Source organism: Falco cherrug, chromosome 14, assembly GCF_023634085.1.
Source record: "Falco cherrug isolate bFalChe1 chromosome 14, bFalChe1.pri, whole genome shotgun sequence".
NCBI lineage: Eukaryota > Metazoa > Chordata > Aves > Falconiformes > Falconidae > Falco > Falco cherrug.
Genome location: NC_073710.1, coordinates 9,596,406 through 9,612,344, shown reverse-complemented (window position 1 = coordinate 9,612,344; position 15,939 = coordinate 9,596,406). Strand labels below are relative to the sequence as shown.

At 40.7% G+C, this 15,939-nt stretch overlaps 1 protein-coding gene across 4 annotated transcripts in view; it reads left to right on the top strand.

Moving 5' to 3' along the window:
• Positions 1–10: 10 nt before the first annotated feature.
• LOC129734132 (uncharacterized protein F13E9.13, mitochondrial-like) overlaps positions 11–15,939 on the top strand; it is a 54,106-nt gene continuing 38,177 nt past the window's right edge. For 2 of the 4 annotated variants that reach the window (XM_055726291.1, XM_055726290.1), the window contains exons 1-3: positions 14–204; positions 1,165–1,247; positions 8,296–8,476. In XM_055726291.1, the coding sequence (XP_055582266.1) occupies positions 72–204; positions 1,165–1,247; positions 8,296–8,476 (397 nt within the window). In that variant the 5' untranslated portion in view covers positions 14–71. Of the gene's footprint in view, positions 205–1,164; positions 1,248–8,295; positions 8,477–15,939 lie in introns of all 4 variants that reach the window. The other 2 variants (XR_008735053.1, XM_055726289.1) reach the window with 2 other exon arrangements.

Genomic DNA, 15,939 nt, shown 5'->3' with positions numbered 1-15,939 from the left:
GGGGAGGGGCCGCCCCGCCCGCTAGCGGGAACGGGCCCGGCCTGTCCGCGGCGGGAGGGTGGGCCGCCGCCATGGCCGGCCGGGGCCCGCCCCGCCGTGCCGCCCCCGGCTCGCTCCCCGCCCGCGGTGCCATGCGGCCGCCCGGGCTGCTCGGGCGGCTGAGGGCGGCGGTCGTCGGGGTGGTGCACGTGGCAGCGCTGCCAGGTAAGCGGCGGCGGGGGCCGGGCTCTGCCGCCCGCGCCCTCAGCCCGGCTGCGGTCCCCGGGAGCCCGTCCCTTCGGCCGCCCCCGCGGGCCCCTCGAGGCCGGGCCTCTGCCCTTCCCGGAGGCGAAGGGGGCAGGAGACGCTGGGAGGCGGGGGCCGCGCCGTGTTTGCGGGGCAGCGGCCCGGCAGGTGCGCCAGCGGGCACGGCGGGTGTCGGGCGGGGATCCGGCGGGTCCCGAAGCGACTGGTGGGGACGCTCCTGCCCGGCCGCCGCAGCCGCCTCCCCCGCGGCCCGGCTGCGGCTGCGCCTCCCCGTGCCGTGCCGCTGGCGCCCGGCCAGGCCGCGTTCCCAGGCGCGGCGGCGGCCCCCGCGGGCAGGCGGCCCCGCACCCTGCCGGGCCCTGTGCCGCCCCTCGGCGGGACACCTTGGAGTTGATCTTAAGGGAAACTCCCGGAACTCCAGCAAAACCCACGTGTGTTCGCGCCTCTGCGCGGCACTTACACCGAAGACCAGGCCCAGTCAGCCTCGCACATCAGAGTTTAACACGGCTTTAACTAATTTCGAATTGGCTGCTGTTTACCATCGTTATTCTGCAGCTATAGAGGTCGGCCTTGCTATAGGTTGTATTGCACAGAGCATTGCTAATGCAGGATAAACCATAACAAGTACAGGAATAACAAGCCAAGAGCAGACCCAGTGCAATAAGAGATTAGCAAATATTCTTCAGGTTTATGCATTACTTAGGAGCTGAGTGGTTATAGCAGAGATCTCTCAACTTCAGCTACGGAAAGTGGTCCCACTAAGGCATGGCACAAGGAAGTGCAGCAGCCTTTTCGCAAGTGTACCCTGTCTCTCCTTATTTCAGTATGCCAGCCCCCATCATTATCCTACCTGAAGGCTATTACTGTATGTCGTTTTGGTTTGTGCATGCCCTGGGGTAAGCAGCATTATTCTTGCAGGGACACCGAGAAGTTCTCTTCCATTGACCCAGATCATTGATCAAGCTTGTCAAGAGGCAGAAACTTACAAGGATGCTGGAGTTGTAAGTTTTTTTTTGTTTCCTTCTTCCTATGGCAGCATTCACACAAACCTGCTTCTGCATAGCCAATAGTTTAAACAGAGTCTATAGCTCAGCAAAAGCATCTTAAACCACACAGTTTAGGAAGGTGTTTAACTCCACATCTTTTATTTCAACATAGGAAGTAGGCCTTCTAGATTACAAGACCCAAAATAGGTATCATATGCACCTAAAACAATTGACAAAGCTTAAGATACAAACCATCCTATTCAAGTTGCTCAAGTTGGATTACCAACAGTTTCTAAAGCATCAAGTCAGTTTAAGGGCAGGGGGGGTTGGAGGAGGAAAGTTGACTGCAACAGGAATGTTTGCTGTCATCTTAGGTATCTGGCTGTAGAATTCTTCATCATCCAGTCTGACAAGCCAGTGTATTTTTAGCTCTGTAGAACACTCTGGTTTCATGAAGTTGTAGAGGAATGCCATGTGCACAGCTGAGGCACTGCATATATACCTGTCACAACCACAGGGTGCAGGATTACCCCACATTTGTGTTTGTACCAAAACAGCACAGATTATTCAGGGACTAAAAAAAATAAAAGCTTAGGCCCTTTCTTTTCTGCCCTTTTTAGCCCCTCTATCCAAGCCCCCCGGCAGCAGGCATGCCTGCTTTGCCCATCCAGAGAAGGCCCAAAAGGCCAGTCTCAGCCAGAGGCAAGAAGAGGCAGCACTACTGACTGAATTGCCGTTGGACCTAGAGTAGTGTAGTAATCTTCGTAGCTCAGTAGATTTTAACAGCGTGTATGTCCTTTTGAAAGGTCAGATATGTTTTAAACACTTCATTGGACCTTGTCTTCAGGTGTTGATGTGCTTTTTCTTTGCCCTACCTACAGCATTATGTACATTTTCTGGCATGGTAAGGTGGCATCCTAATGTCCAAGGTTTGACAATGTCCTAAGAACAAGTAGTCATTGCTTTGAGCTGCTGTTTGCTGCAAAACTTTAACAGCAAGCCAGCTGAAACCTTTTTAATGGCATAAATTGGAATGATACTTTACAGATGAATATGAGAGCTTAGTCTTAAGTTGTAGAAGGCCAGGGTCAAAATGCAAGGCGAGTCATGCCAAGTAGGTTATGGGCAGAGCACTAGTAAGGCTAAATTAGGAAAAAATCCTGAGAACAGAACTGTTGAAAGGCTAAACAGCAGTGTGGAAGAATGATGTTTACAGAGGCAGGCTTCAGTGCCTATGAACCAGATGAGCATGTGCAAGATGTCCACCCAGTTAGAATAATCTAACTGCAAGTTGTACAGAATGAGTAACTTTTATTCCTTTTCATCCCCATTGAAAGAAGGGGCGCACAATAGCTCTGTGTTCTGTACTGTGACTTTGTCTTTTGCCTTTACAGTTACAGTACCAACATGAGGTATAACATAATTTGATCTGCATCAGGAGAGTGACAAGTACTAGTCTTTTGTCTTCCTGTGTTAGCGGAAGTGGTTACACAAGTGGTCTGTAAAACCATTGCCCCACATTCCAGTGCTTGTTTATACATTTCCCTTACAGACTAATTATACATTGAAATCTTCAGCAGCAGGGAGAAAATGCCAAATATGCCTAAAGGTGAGGGGGGATATAGAAGCAGTTACATTCACTGCCGACATGCACAAAGCTAGAACAGTTTTAAGACAAGCTTTAAAAATCAGTACTAGCACAAAAATTTTTGATTTAGGGTTTACTTTGTCTTTTCAACAGTTGTTAAATTCTGCTATTCCAGTTTGACTGGTTTACCTTCTCTCCTACTGCATTGCAGTCTCTGAACTGAAATACATGTTTAAACCTACCTCCCAGATACTGCATTCATATCATCTGTGTCATTTCTCTATAGATTTGGACAAATTCAGGGCGTAAAGTTATGCTTAGTCTAATTCCTGTAGAAGTCACAAGAACATCAGTATACATTTCACACCCATATTCATTCTGAAGATCTGTACACAATAGTGTTAATAGCAATATAACAAATCCTTTATTAATGCCATAAAGGTCAAAGATAATCAGGAGAGCTTCCCTAAGTATTGATATGGTTGCCTAACACTTTCTGCAGTTCACTTGTTTAGGTTTTTTCCTGGTACTTTGAGAGAAATGCAAGTTCACATGAGAGATACTTCATGAGTTTCCTGGCTTTTGCACAGAGATACCTAATCTTCCAAAGTAACTATCCTGCTTCTATAATGGGAATATATTTGGGTTTCCTCCTCAGTACCCCAAACAAACTCTGAATCTGTCTGTTTTTCTTGTGAAAGAGAACCAGAAACATAAAGGTTTTTTCCACAGATGTTTCTACTAACAGAATTTCCAAATGCTGCCTACAAGTAGCCCTTAAGATGATACGTAACCATCTTGTTGCTACTAGATGTTTACATATTGTCTCGTTACTTTAATTGGTGTTAACATTTAAAAATGAAGTATATGGTCTCACTCATTCAATATGCATTGCACTTGGAAGTAAAACCCAGCATATTCCAAAGAAGGTGACTTGTCTGGCACATTAGCAGCCTAACATAATATGAAAGATTTGTTATATTAGAGCACTGTAATGAAAACAAGTGAGTGCTCAGTTAGGAAGCCATCTGTGCTCAAAATGTATATGCTTTGTACTTGTATATTTCTAAACAATGAAATTCCCTAGACAAGATTTTGTAAGCAGCAAGCTATGAGGCATTATGATCTCTCTAATCTGTATCTGCTTTTGTTTAAGAAGAGTGAAACATATATATTCAAGTTAACTTTTATTCATTGCGTTCAGCCCGAGTGATGCTTACTTCGTAGCCAGAAAATAAAGCACAAGCTCCCTTTAATTTCTGTGATATAGAACACTTTACTACCAATTGCCGTTACCTCACATTAGAGACAGTTAGAGATATAGATACTTCTTAAAAGAGACCACCCAAAATTACAACACTACATTAAATTGCAAATATTATGGTGCTTCTTATAAGAAAAGCAAACCTAAAATTTTGTGTTATTAATGGTGTCTCTGGAGATACATTTATTGCTATTCTCGTTCTCCTGACCCTTCTTTTGTCTCTGTACTTGGAAAAGGAGTTACTAGTATGTGGTTTATATTGTTGGGTTTTTTAATGAAAAGTTTCAAGCTCATAACTCTTATAACAAGAATGACAATTTGAATTCAAATTACTTAAAGAGTTTCATAACAGTTGAGACAGAACAAACCAGTATTTCTGTATAGAAACACATAGGCAGTTATCCCTTGGACTACAGAGGTTAATATTTAAAATCTTAACTATATCACAGTAGAATAAAATAGCAGATCTCCCCACAGCTGCCTCCTATGGTATACACAAGAAAACACAAGAGATCTACTTACCTCTATTAAGGCAGTAGCCTCTTGTGCTGGAGGTGGGGTTTTTGAAGGAATTGCTAGGAAGCTGTGTCCAGATGCAGCAAATAAATGCTCTACAAAAGCACCTGATTTCCTTTATATGGAACACATGATTGTGGTGGTGGGAAAGACTGCAACTGTCTTAGTGTATACCTGAGCCTATATAATAATGGGGGTGGTACAAACTCCTCTTTCCTTCTTGTAGGAAGGAATAGTTGTTTAGACTTGCGAATGTTTGTATTAGTATGTATGTGCTTGTAGGTAAAGGTTTTCTGTTAGGAGGAATATTGGAGTTAAAATGCCCTAGGTAAAACTTATGTTAGGTAGGTAAGGAGTTAAAGCTTGTATGATTGCTATACCTGTTGTGTGTATGGCTTTGTGACTAGTTTGAAGGCTTTTCTGCTGTGATGTGTGTGTCTGTGCAGCTGAAGTGTTTTAAGAGATCATTTCTGTAAGTGGAATAAAGCTAAGGAAATTATTTTTCTATATAATAAGGGAGCTATTTAAATGACCTATTTTCTAGTAGCTAATTGTGATACAAGAGGCACTTCGCACATATGCAGCACTTCAGAAGTCATTCAAAGCAACGAGGAAATATATTGTTTGAGAATTACTTATAATAAGGCTATTATATGTAAGCAACACTTAAATCATCTTAATTTTCAATGGAAAAGGAACACAGAAGGTATTTGCTATAGTTTTATCTCATGCCATCCAAATAAATTCTGCTTTGGATGATGTAATACAGTAGCTGTTCCCATAGACTTCTAAATTATAAGCTTAAGTTCTAAGAACTTTAATTTACCATAACTGTTTTCTTTCCACCATTTTAATTAGCTGTCTGATAGCACTGAAGTCTGTTTTATATACATATCAATTCAGTAAGCCCAGAAATCTGTGGTGTTATATTTTTATATAAAATATGAAAGAAAGCTTTGAATTAATGCATCTGTAGTTCAGCTCTCTGTATCATAGAACATATGTTGTTCTTTTTTAATTAAACAAAACATAATACGCAAAAGAACCTAATCTATCAGATGGTACCAAAAGAATAAAACATTATTAAAGTAATACCAAAAATACTCACTGTAACCGTGGACCTTGAGGCCGTAGGAAGAGACAACTGCTGAGAAGTGAATATGCTAAGTTTAAGGCAGAAGAGAAATGTTGGAATCCTCCCACATGCCTGCATTTTAAACTAGAATTCTGATACTTTTTATGCACAGTAATATGGCTAGGGTTTTAAGTGAATTTCAAAATTAATTCATTGATATATCTCATGGAATAATTTGCTTTATGCAAATCCTGAGCCGTCAAAGTAGTAGCAACTCACGGAAAGCCCAGTTTCACTGTGGAATTCTGTCAGCCTATTCTGCTTTTTTCAGCTGCTAGCATGGCTCTTCAGGAGCTGAGCATCTCAAGTCCCATTCCCAGATGCGTTTCTTCATGCGTGTCCAATTGAAGTTGATTCTTGACTCCCTGAAGGCCTGGAGCTTCTGGTTTGTGGATCCTAATTCCTTGCCCTTATGATAAGCTTGGAGCTTCCCAGATACCCCGTTTTTGGTGAAGTCTGCTAAGTAGAGCATTCTTGAGCCAAGGACCAAGGGCTTCCAGGTTTTGTGGCCTCAAGGAATTACCTGGTTTTGAAGGTTCGTTGCATTTTTTGAGTTTCTGTTAAAATATTACAGTTCTATATCAATCTTTTTGCCACATGCTACTACTGACCAACCCTACATTTTTGCTTAGACTGACCTAATGTAAGGCAAAAGGATTTCTCTTTCTGTTGGTACCATAAAAGATGCGGTGGTTGTGCCTCCTGAGGTACAAGACCGTTTGGTCAGTTCACATTTGTTGGGACAGCTCTGACCTCATTCCAGAGAAACCAACTGAAATTTTGTGATTTTTTTAGTTTCTGAAAATGCTGTGGGTTTTCTGAGGACTGACTGTCGTTTTTGTCATATGCCTACCTCCGTGTGGATGTTAAATTATACGTTGAATTTAAATTACATGTTGAGTTGGATGTAGAAACAAAATCAAGGACAGATGTTTTGGTTAGTTTCATGTCTGGTTTTCCTTTGCCTAGCTGAGTTTTTCTTGGACTGGAATTCTGTAATTAAATAAGCTGATGAATGGCACCAAATAGTCTAATGTTGGGTGCTCGTAATATTAGATCGCTTTTTCCATGAATAGGTTGTGTCCTTTTGTTTTTAAGGTATTACGTGTTTTGTGTATTTACGTACTCCGCTGTAAGTCATTTGGTGAGGGCAGCTGTACCTGGGTGCGCTGAACCTATGTGGGTTGTGTGCTTGGACTGACCGTATTGTTCCACTGGATTATTTCCATTCTCAGTTTTCCCCATCCTCCGTGTTCGGTGTGCCGTTATGATGTCTGTGCCTTAGCCTGTAATTCAGCCATTAAATGCTGACTGCATTTTATATACTGTCTTATCTTTTACTGCCGAAAGGGCTTCTACACTACAACAAAGATTAAAGAAGCGTTACATATGAAAATTTTTTTAAAAGGAAACCTTTTTTTTTAACCCTCTTTCTGATTCTCTATGTTATTATTAACAAAACTTCTTTTTTAATCTCTAGTTGTATTTTTTTTCCCTAAAAAAATGTTCTTCTTTCTATTCTGGTTCAGTTACAGTATCTTTCAATTGTCAAGTTCTCATTTTAAAGGATTAAGATGTGTGATAAAACTCCAGAGAGAGCAGAATTTATTTTCTATACATACAATTGATTTGTCTGTTAAACTTTTTGTATTTTTAGATTGAAGCCAGTGAGAAATTTCTAGCTTCTTTTAACATTCTCACTGCAAATGCAAAACATCAGGCTTGAAAATGTGTTTCAAGGCTATACTTTTACTCGTTATTAGTCCTTGATAAAATTACACGATTTGCAGGTGCTGAAAACTTCCTGGTATATACTATACAACAATCGGAAAAGTACAAGGTACCGGATAATGTACAAAGATTTTCAATACAGCACGTAAATTATATTGGCAGAGTATTTTATCACCACTCCATTGTTTGCTAAGAGTATGTCCATGAGGAGTGAGATGTATAGTAGATAATAAATAGTAATATCTTTCTTCAAGTAATTCTGGAATTTCTTCAAGTAATCTCCGGAATGGGAGAAATATCAATAGTTAATACTGTGGTATTAGGCACACTGCAAATAGGCACAATAATAGTCAAACAAAAAATTCCTTTTTTTATCCAAAATAACACATTTTCTGACATTAATTGAATTGAAAATTGCCATGATTATCTCTAGATCCTCTGTTATCCAAACATACTCAATATCCTATATTCCACTTGGATAATTGAAGTTTGACTTTACACTGTTTTTAATGAGGTATAAGATTTAACTCATTCGCCTATAGTTCACATTTTAGGATGGATCAAAGGAAACCAAATTGATGAATGTATAATTAAAATCACATTTATTTCTCTTTATGATTTCCCTGCAAATACCATGCTGGTGATGAAAGCACTTTTATAAGTGGCTGGATGCATCAACACAATTTACTGTAGATAATCCTTCCTTTGAAGGAAAACCTTTAAACTCGTGTGTCTTTTAACACAAACAAGTGTGGTGGTAAACTTGCCATATTTTTTAAGTCCCTTTTTTTCCCAGTTTAATCATATTTCTTTATAATAATCTCCGCAGGATGGCTTAATAGTAGAAAACATGCATGATCTTCCTTACACGGTGTGTCCTGGGCCTGAAGTAACAGCAGCAATGACAGTCATCAGTGCTGCGGTGAGACAGACCTGCCCGCACCTCGCGCTGGGCGTCCAGATCCTGTGCGCCGCAAATCAACAGGCGATAGCAGTTGCTCTTGCTGCAGGTAATAGAAATGACTCATCAGTTATTACTGTTGTTTGCTATGGCATTTACTCCCTGCAAATTGTGCATTGTACTAACATAGATACCATGAAAAATGAGACATGAAAAGCTCACTGTACCCTGAAAAAGCAGAAATTAGATTTTGAGAAAGATGCCTGCTTGATTATAATAGATGATACTTGTGCGCTGCTTCAGTTGGAGGCAGCTAAAAATCCCAAGGCCGCTGCCACAGCTTTCTAGGTGAAACCTGTCTAAATATAATGATTAGTTTAAACCTACTCATGTCGAAAAACCACCTTTGGTGTAACTCTATTTACTTCAGTTAAATTATATTTGAGGATCAATTTAACCCACTGTGGTTAAGCATCCTGGTTTAGCATCTAATTATATGTTGTTGCTACTACTATTATCCATTAAAACAAAGTTTTCATTGCCTTTTTTAATGATGGATGGAATGAAGCATTTTATATAATAACAAAAAATTGAGTGTACAGCTAGCCAAACTACTTAAAATTAAATTGCATTTGGGGGAATTAAATATAAATTAATCTATCATTATTGCATGAATCCTAGACTAACTAACCTTTCTGCTTCTACTGCTTGCTGAAGCAATTTTAGTTTTACGTATGTAACATTCCATGATTTAAAGATGGAGGCTGGTTTAATATGGAAGGCCTGTACTTCCTAAATACTTTATAGGTTGAGGGTTAATGTCTGGTTTTGCCAAAATTGTACACGTGATTACAGTAAGGTTGCACGTTTTTAAATGTACAGATTTTATAAACAAGCAGAATTCTGTCAGAATGTAAAACTAAAAGATGCTGGTGTTAATTGAAAAACACACTTCAGGTAAAGTAATGTAGGCTAACTTATCTGCAGTGGCAGTTTTAAGTATGTTGAGTATGTTCTAAGAGTCTTCAAATTCCTTTTTCCTGAGGGAAATTCTTGTTAGGAGGTATGTTTTGAACTCAGATTTGAGTGCTTTAAAATCAGAAGTTGCCATTTTCAGGGTACGTAGCTATTTGACACAACCTAATTTTTATTGCTACAGCAGAACCTATGTAAAAACCTAAAAAAAACCCCAAACCAACAGAATCCAGTTTTAGTTTTTAAGGATTCTCTGTATGTGGGATACTTGAGGTACACAGACATTTGCAAAAATATTTACACATCTTAATTGTAAAAGCAATAGTCAAACTTTTAGTGAGTTATGAATCCTTGTAGGCACAAAATTTATCACTAAATAAGGGATATAGTGTGGGACCGATGCATTTCTCTTACCTCTTTGCAGTTATTAATGAGGAAGAGAATTCCTGGAGGGCTTAGTTTTTGCGCAGCTCTGCTAGTGTTCTGCACTATTTGCTCTGTAACTGGAGAACACCAGCTAGGAAGGGCCTGTGTTTAATGCATTTCGTTGCACTTCTTTAAAAATTACTGTCTCAAGTTCACTGAACAGGAAAGCAAAAAGAAAAAAAATAAAAATCACTTCAAGCAAAATCATAGTGAAGTGAGTGCTACTTTGTAGGTAGCAGATCTTTGAGTAATTTTTTCTGTAGCAGCTTAGTAGGGATTTTACTGTCAATACAGTTTTAATAGGTGGCTATTAATAAAGCAAGCCCTGTATGCTTTTACTACAAAAAATACTTGATGAAGGTGTTTTAGCTAAAAAGCATATGTAGCATCTCCTGCTACTATGCAGTAGTTTCCTTTTCCCGGTGGAAACTCCTATCTTTGGTAGACATAACCGTTCTGAAGAGAACTGCACAGGGAAATTGTGAGTTGGTCTCTAGGTGAAGATAATGTTTCTGTTCTGTAGAGGGGGAAGAAGTCAGCAGGTTTACAGAGTGAGTAGGAGCTCAACATCAGCAACGTATGGTTGTGTGGGGAAACATGTTGTGGGTAGCCAAACAGTAACAGATGAAATCACTGAATTTTCCTAGCATATTGACAAGGTATTGGATAAATCTGAAAATAACAGTAATATATCAGGGGATGAGGCATCAGAGAAGGTTGAGAATGTTTTTTAAAATTATTTTGGTTCTTTAGGAAACCTTTATTTATTTAATTAGGCACCTAAAGGAAGGAATGCCAGCAAAAACATGTTTGTCCTGGGTGCTTCAGCAAAGATGTGGGGTAGGGGCAGGAAAATATTGGGGTATCTTGAGGAAGAAGGGAACTCCATGCTTCTGACAGAAACAAGCAGTTCCTCATGCTATCAAAAAACAGTTACTGAACCAAAACAGAGGCTGCCAACTTCTTCCCAGCTCCAAAAGGTTACTGACAGACTGTTACACCAGTGCTGAATGTTCTTGGTTCAGCGCCACAGGTCCACCACAGGGGGCTGAAGGAGGTGGTTGCCCAAGGACATGGCATCTTCCTGCGGTGGACTTTGCTGCGGGGCCCATGTTCCCCCGCCGTCTGCCCCACACAGCAGAGTCACTGTGTCTGATCTTTTGCTTTTGACTTTGAGATGATGTTGAAAGCTGCTGAATTTCCCTCTGTTCCTCAGGGCAGATACGGCAATGTTAGCCCACTCAAAAAATAGTGCCATTATGTAAACAAATAGTGTGGGAGATTCATGTCACACCTGTCCTTTAAAATTAAAGTCCTCTGCTGCTCAATTTTTATACTCTTTTAATGAAGCATTTTCATTTAAAATATAGTCATGTCCCTAAGGAACCATAGACTTCAAAACACAGAGACAATACAGAATAGTACAGTTTTGTATTTCTGTTTTTTACTGGAAGCCATCTTAATCTCAAATACTTACTCTCAGAAAAACAACCTTAATAGTTCAATGACATCCTCCAAAAACTGTATTATCTTAGTGTTTTCCTAAACTGCTCTTTGTGGAGAAGCAAGTCAGAAATTTCTTTGCTAGGGTTACTTTTCAATTGGTTCATTATTAACAGGTGTACCATGTGGTTTTTAGAGGTGTATAATTTCCTGTTTGTAGTTTCTGATTTAATTAACTACATCTGTTTGAGGTTGAAACAGAATGATGTATATAAGCAGGTTCTATGAACATTTCTAGAGGAGATAAAAATGCATGTGCTCCCTTATTTATTTTTGTTTAGCACGTATTACTGGTTATCATTTCCCAGTGCTCAGGAATGTCCACAATATGTTCACTAAGTCTGGGTCAGATTTAGGCATAGTGTTTGGTTTTCGTTGCTTATCAGTGTGTCTTGTTTCCTGAAGTTAACCATTGTGTTGATTTCATGTTACTCATCTTGTTTGATGTTCATGTACTTTTGAGTTACATGGCTTTTACTGAAAGTTTGCTAATTATGAAGCATTATTCATATTAGAGGGGAATGTTGTGTGTAAAAGAATTGCCCAAAAGCCCTCAGCTGCTGGTTGTTTTTTCTTTCCCCTTGCATTAGTGAGATATTTTGCTTGGCTCTAATTTATCAGTGTAGGCCTTTGCAGAGGACACGCAGAGCCTTTATAGTACCGGGCGTACATGCAGGTGATACAGCCTTTATTGCTTTGCATGTTCTGCATGCTCTGTGTTACCAACATGTAGCAGTGATTGAGAAGAAATAAGTAACTGGCCCACCCTTAGCCTAATGGAGACAAAGTTAATGGTGAGAAGAAGGGCTTCAAGAATTGCCACTGTGGAATATTGACCTGGCCATCTGCTGATCTTTGGCATGAAACAGTCCATGTAGCTGGGTCTCTGTAGTGATGCACAGGAATACTACTTCTGATTTTCCAGATATCCCTCCTTGCCGTATCTTGACTCCAAGGGGTGGAAAACCCGAGCCTCTGGGCCAGAGGCAAGCTGTGCTTTTGTGTTCTGGCTGGAGCTTTGGTCTGGGTCCCTGGGAGCAAGGGCTGTAGTAGGGTCAACAGTAGAGTGCAGCTTCACTACACCTGGGTGAGCCTGTATTACACTTGCCAGGAATCAGGGCTCAATTTTTAAGTTTACCTTCTCTTATCTTATAAATTTAGATTATAAATTTAGAATAGAATAGTTCCGTTGGAGGGAACTTAAAATGCTATCAGTTAGTCCAACTGCGTCTCCGCCTGACTGCGAAACTGCCTTTTTTTCCTTTAAGAATCATGTTACTGAAATCCCATTTCTGAATTAGTCTTCATCAATGATAATGACACAGTTGGTAGCTGATTAAGTGAGGCTTCATATCAGAAGATATCCCAGGTACCCAGATATCTTGATGTCTTTTATAAATCATAGAGTCATTTAGGTTGGAAAAGATCATCAACTCCAACTGTTAACCCAGGATTGCTAAACCCACCATGTCCCCAAGCACTGCATCTTTTAAAGACCTCCAGGGATGGTGATTCCACCACCTCCCTGGGCAGCCTGTTCCAATGCTTCACCACCCCTTCAGTGAAGAAATTCTTCCTGATAGCTGATCTAAACCTCCCCTGGTGCAACTTCAGGCTGTTTCAAATTGTCCAATCGCTTGTTAAATATAGCTTTGCTGTCTGAGACTGTTCCTTTGCCTCACCCACCAGCAGAGATACCTTCCATGGAAATGCACTTGCTACAGCCCATGATTCTGTTTAAGGTGAGATAGAATTGGGCAGAATTGTATACTGCTTTTCTGTTCTTTTTAACTGCCACCGTAACTGTATTAATGCTGGGCCGGGGTGGGAGGAAGCAGCTAGGCTGGAAACTGCGGCAGGGGGGTGGTGTGTGCCTTGGGGGCGTTCGCAGGTGCTTCAGAGCAAGGCAGTGAGCCTTGCAGGCTGCTGTGAGCTCTGCTGGAGACACTTCTCCCAGGCCTGCAGGTCATGCTCAGCATGGAAGGAGCTGCTGCAAGACCTTGTCCTGAGTAGTAAAGGGTCTTTGCAGCATGAAGACTGTATGCCTCTAGCATCATTAGCATGTAAAGTTGATAGTCCTCTTGAGTTTTCATTTTCAGGACAAAAATTAGTCTTTCAGATTCTTTCTGAATAAGGAAGGCAAGAAGGCCTGGGAGCCAGGATTTACTGTGCCTAAAAGAAGATACCACCAGTAGTTACCTGCAGTATCTTGTGTTTGTGTAAAGGCAGAGGTGTTTGCCTGAAGTCCAAAACTCAGCAGCAGCCAGGAGCTGCTGCCTTGCAGAGGCCAGACTCCAGTTCTGTGAAAGCAGTAAAACCTAGCTCCCAGCTCCTTTTGACTTTATAACTGAAGGAAGGGACATAACTGAGAAAGGGCTTCTCATCAGTTGCATCCAGCTCACTATTTTGGGCTGTTAAAATGCAGATATGCGTATATGTGGCATTTAAATGGATAAAGTAAAAGTGCCATTTCCTCCATCAACTCAGTCATGCAATATCTGCTCACCCAGCAGAAATGTTTGTCTGACATCTTTTTTCCTTTAATCATAAATTATCCTGTGTAGGAAAGAAAATAAAGCTTTTTCTCTACCATTGATAGACCTTCACAGCTGTTTAGGTAAAGCTGTTTAAGTAGGATTAAAATAAGTGGAGTAACACTAACTTTTGAAAAAGAGACAAACTCTAGTTCCTTGAGCAGGCCCTGACGTGGCTGGTTACTGCATGCCATGTTCTTAATGTAGTCTTGAAGTTCTATTTATTAGGTTTTGTTGGAAATTTCCTGTCCTTGTTTTCCAGTGAGATTACAAAATTATTTTGTTCCCATATAAGTCAGAAATGGGACTGCCTATTAGCTAGTCAATGGCTATAACTTTTCAACTGACCAAATGTGAAAGTAAGCAGTAGTATCATTCTCACAATTTTATGAGCGTAAAAAATGAATTCATTAGTGGAATCTGATTATGGCTTCATAAAACAGAAGGGTAATGATTTGGTGCCTGCACCTATTACACTTGGTTAAAATTTGTATTTTCATAGCCCCCAAAAACCCAGATAGAGTGCAGCCTTGTTAAGCGAAGTACAATCCTATATGTTTAGCAGGAAGTCTTAAATTACAATGTTAAGGAAACACAAACTAAGCATCAATAACCAACATGTAAGCAGTGACTTCAAGAAATGAAATTACTTGGTGACTAGCCCCTGTCCGAAGTTAGACATTACGATTACTATGAAAATGTAACATATCTCTAGACTCATCAAGTCTTATTATTAGAGAAGTATTTTTTCTTGTTTAATTCTGAATTGTACTGTAAACTTGGGTGATTTAAATAGAACCTGTAGCTTTTGTTCCTAGATGCAGAAATCTCACTCTAGCTATTTGTACTGTGTTTATTACCCCATGTCTACAAGCACCTGTAACTAGTGGCACGCTCTTGTCTTTGGATCCTGAGAATACTCCATGCTTTTCACCTGCTAATCTCCAGGCACAGGACAACAGCTTGCATTTGATTTGGCATCCATCTGTGATGTTTCTTGTTAGCTGGAGTCTGTGTTGCTAAGCAATACAGGCTCTTCTGTATTGGGCATAAGCTTCTATTCTTGCAACTTCAGGGCTTTTGGCATGAAACTGAAATTTTGAAATAAACAGGCACCTTCTCATTTGGTAAATACATTTGAAAGACCATTTATGTTTGTATTTTAAATGTGCTAAGGTGAGGCCTGTGTCACCTAAGCAGTTCTTGGGTGGGTGAGATTGCATTCTTGATGGCTGCTTTCAAATGCATTGGTTTCCTTGTTATGATGTCAGCTCTAATTAAATGTGCGGCTGACTCCAAAGCTGGAGCAGCCGCAGAGCTTCAGAAGGGCTTGGAAGAGACCTCTAAAGTAAGTGAAGAACAGAGAAGGCTGCACGAGATGAGTGCAGAGCTTTTACGTGCCCACGGAGTGACAGGTGAAATAAACTTCAAGTCTATGAAAGACTGGAGAGAAGAAGAGAATACAATAAGGGGGTCAGAATTCAATCTTGAGCCTCACAGCTGTGGGCTTGTGACGCTATGGCCCAAGGCTTCAGTGTTTCTACACAGAGATATTTCAAGGCTGTGTAGGGGGTCCCTGAGAGTAGATGAATGGCCTGTGTGAAGTCAGTGCTGTTCGTAACCTTCCTCTTAAGTATCTACCCCAAAAAACCTTTATAGTGCAGAAAATGAATGAATATAGTGGAAACCACGTTGCTAAGACATGGTAGGGTTGACAGAGTAAGTTCAGAGTAGAGTGGAAAATGTTTCATTAGTCCCAGACCTTACCTTTTTGTACCTTTGGCACAGCACTAGAAGTAATTTGTTGATGTCATGCTGTGTAGAAAACGCAAGGTACGTTCAGATGGAAAGTCAAACAGGCTGTATATGATGTCAGGCTGTGTTTTCTTGCCTGATTTCCTAAAGAAAGAAGACTTAATGCTGCTCCTCTGCTGCTGCGTCCTTGACGCTTTTTGGCCTGATGGCCAACTTCAGGCATATGAACAGGGGAACAGATGTTGGGAAAGAAGCAATACAATGAAAAAGTATCTGGAAAGAGGGGAGACACCCAAGTTAATGATGCTTTTTGGAGGTAAGACATATCTCTAGGACAAAGGAGCTGTGTTTTGACCTACCTGCTCCTCTGTCAGCACGT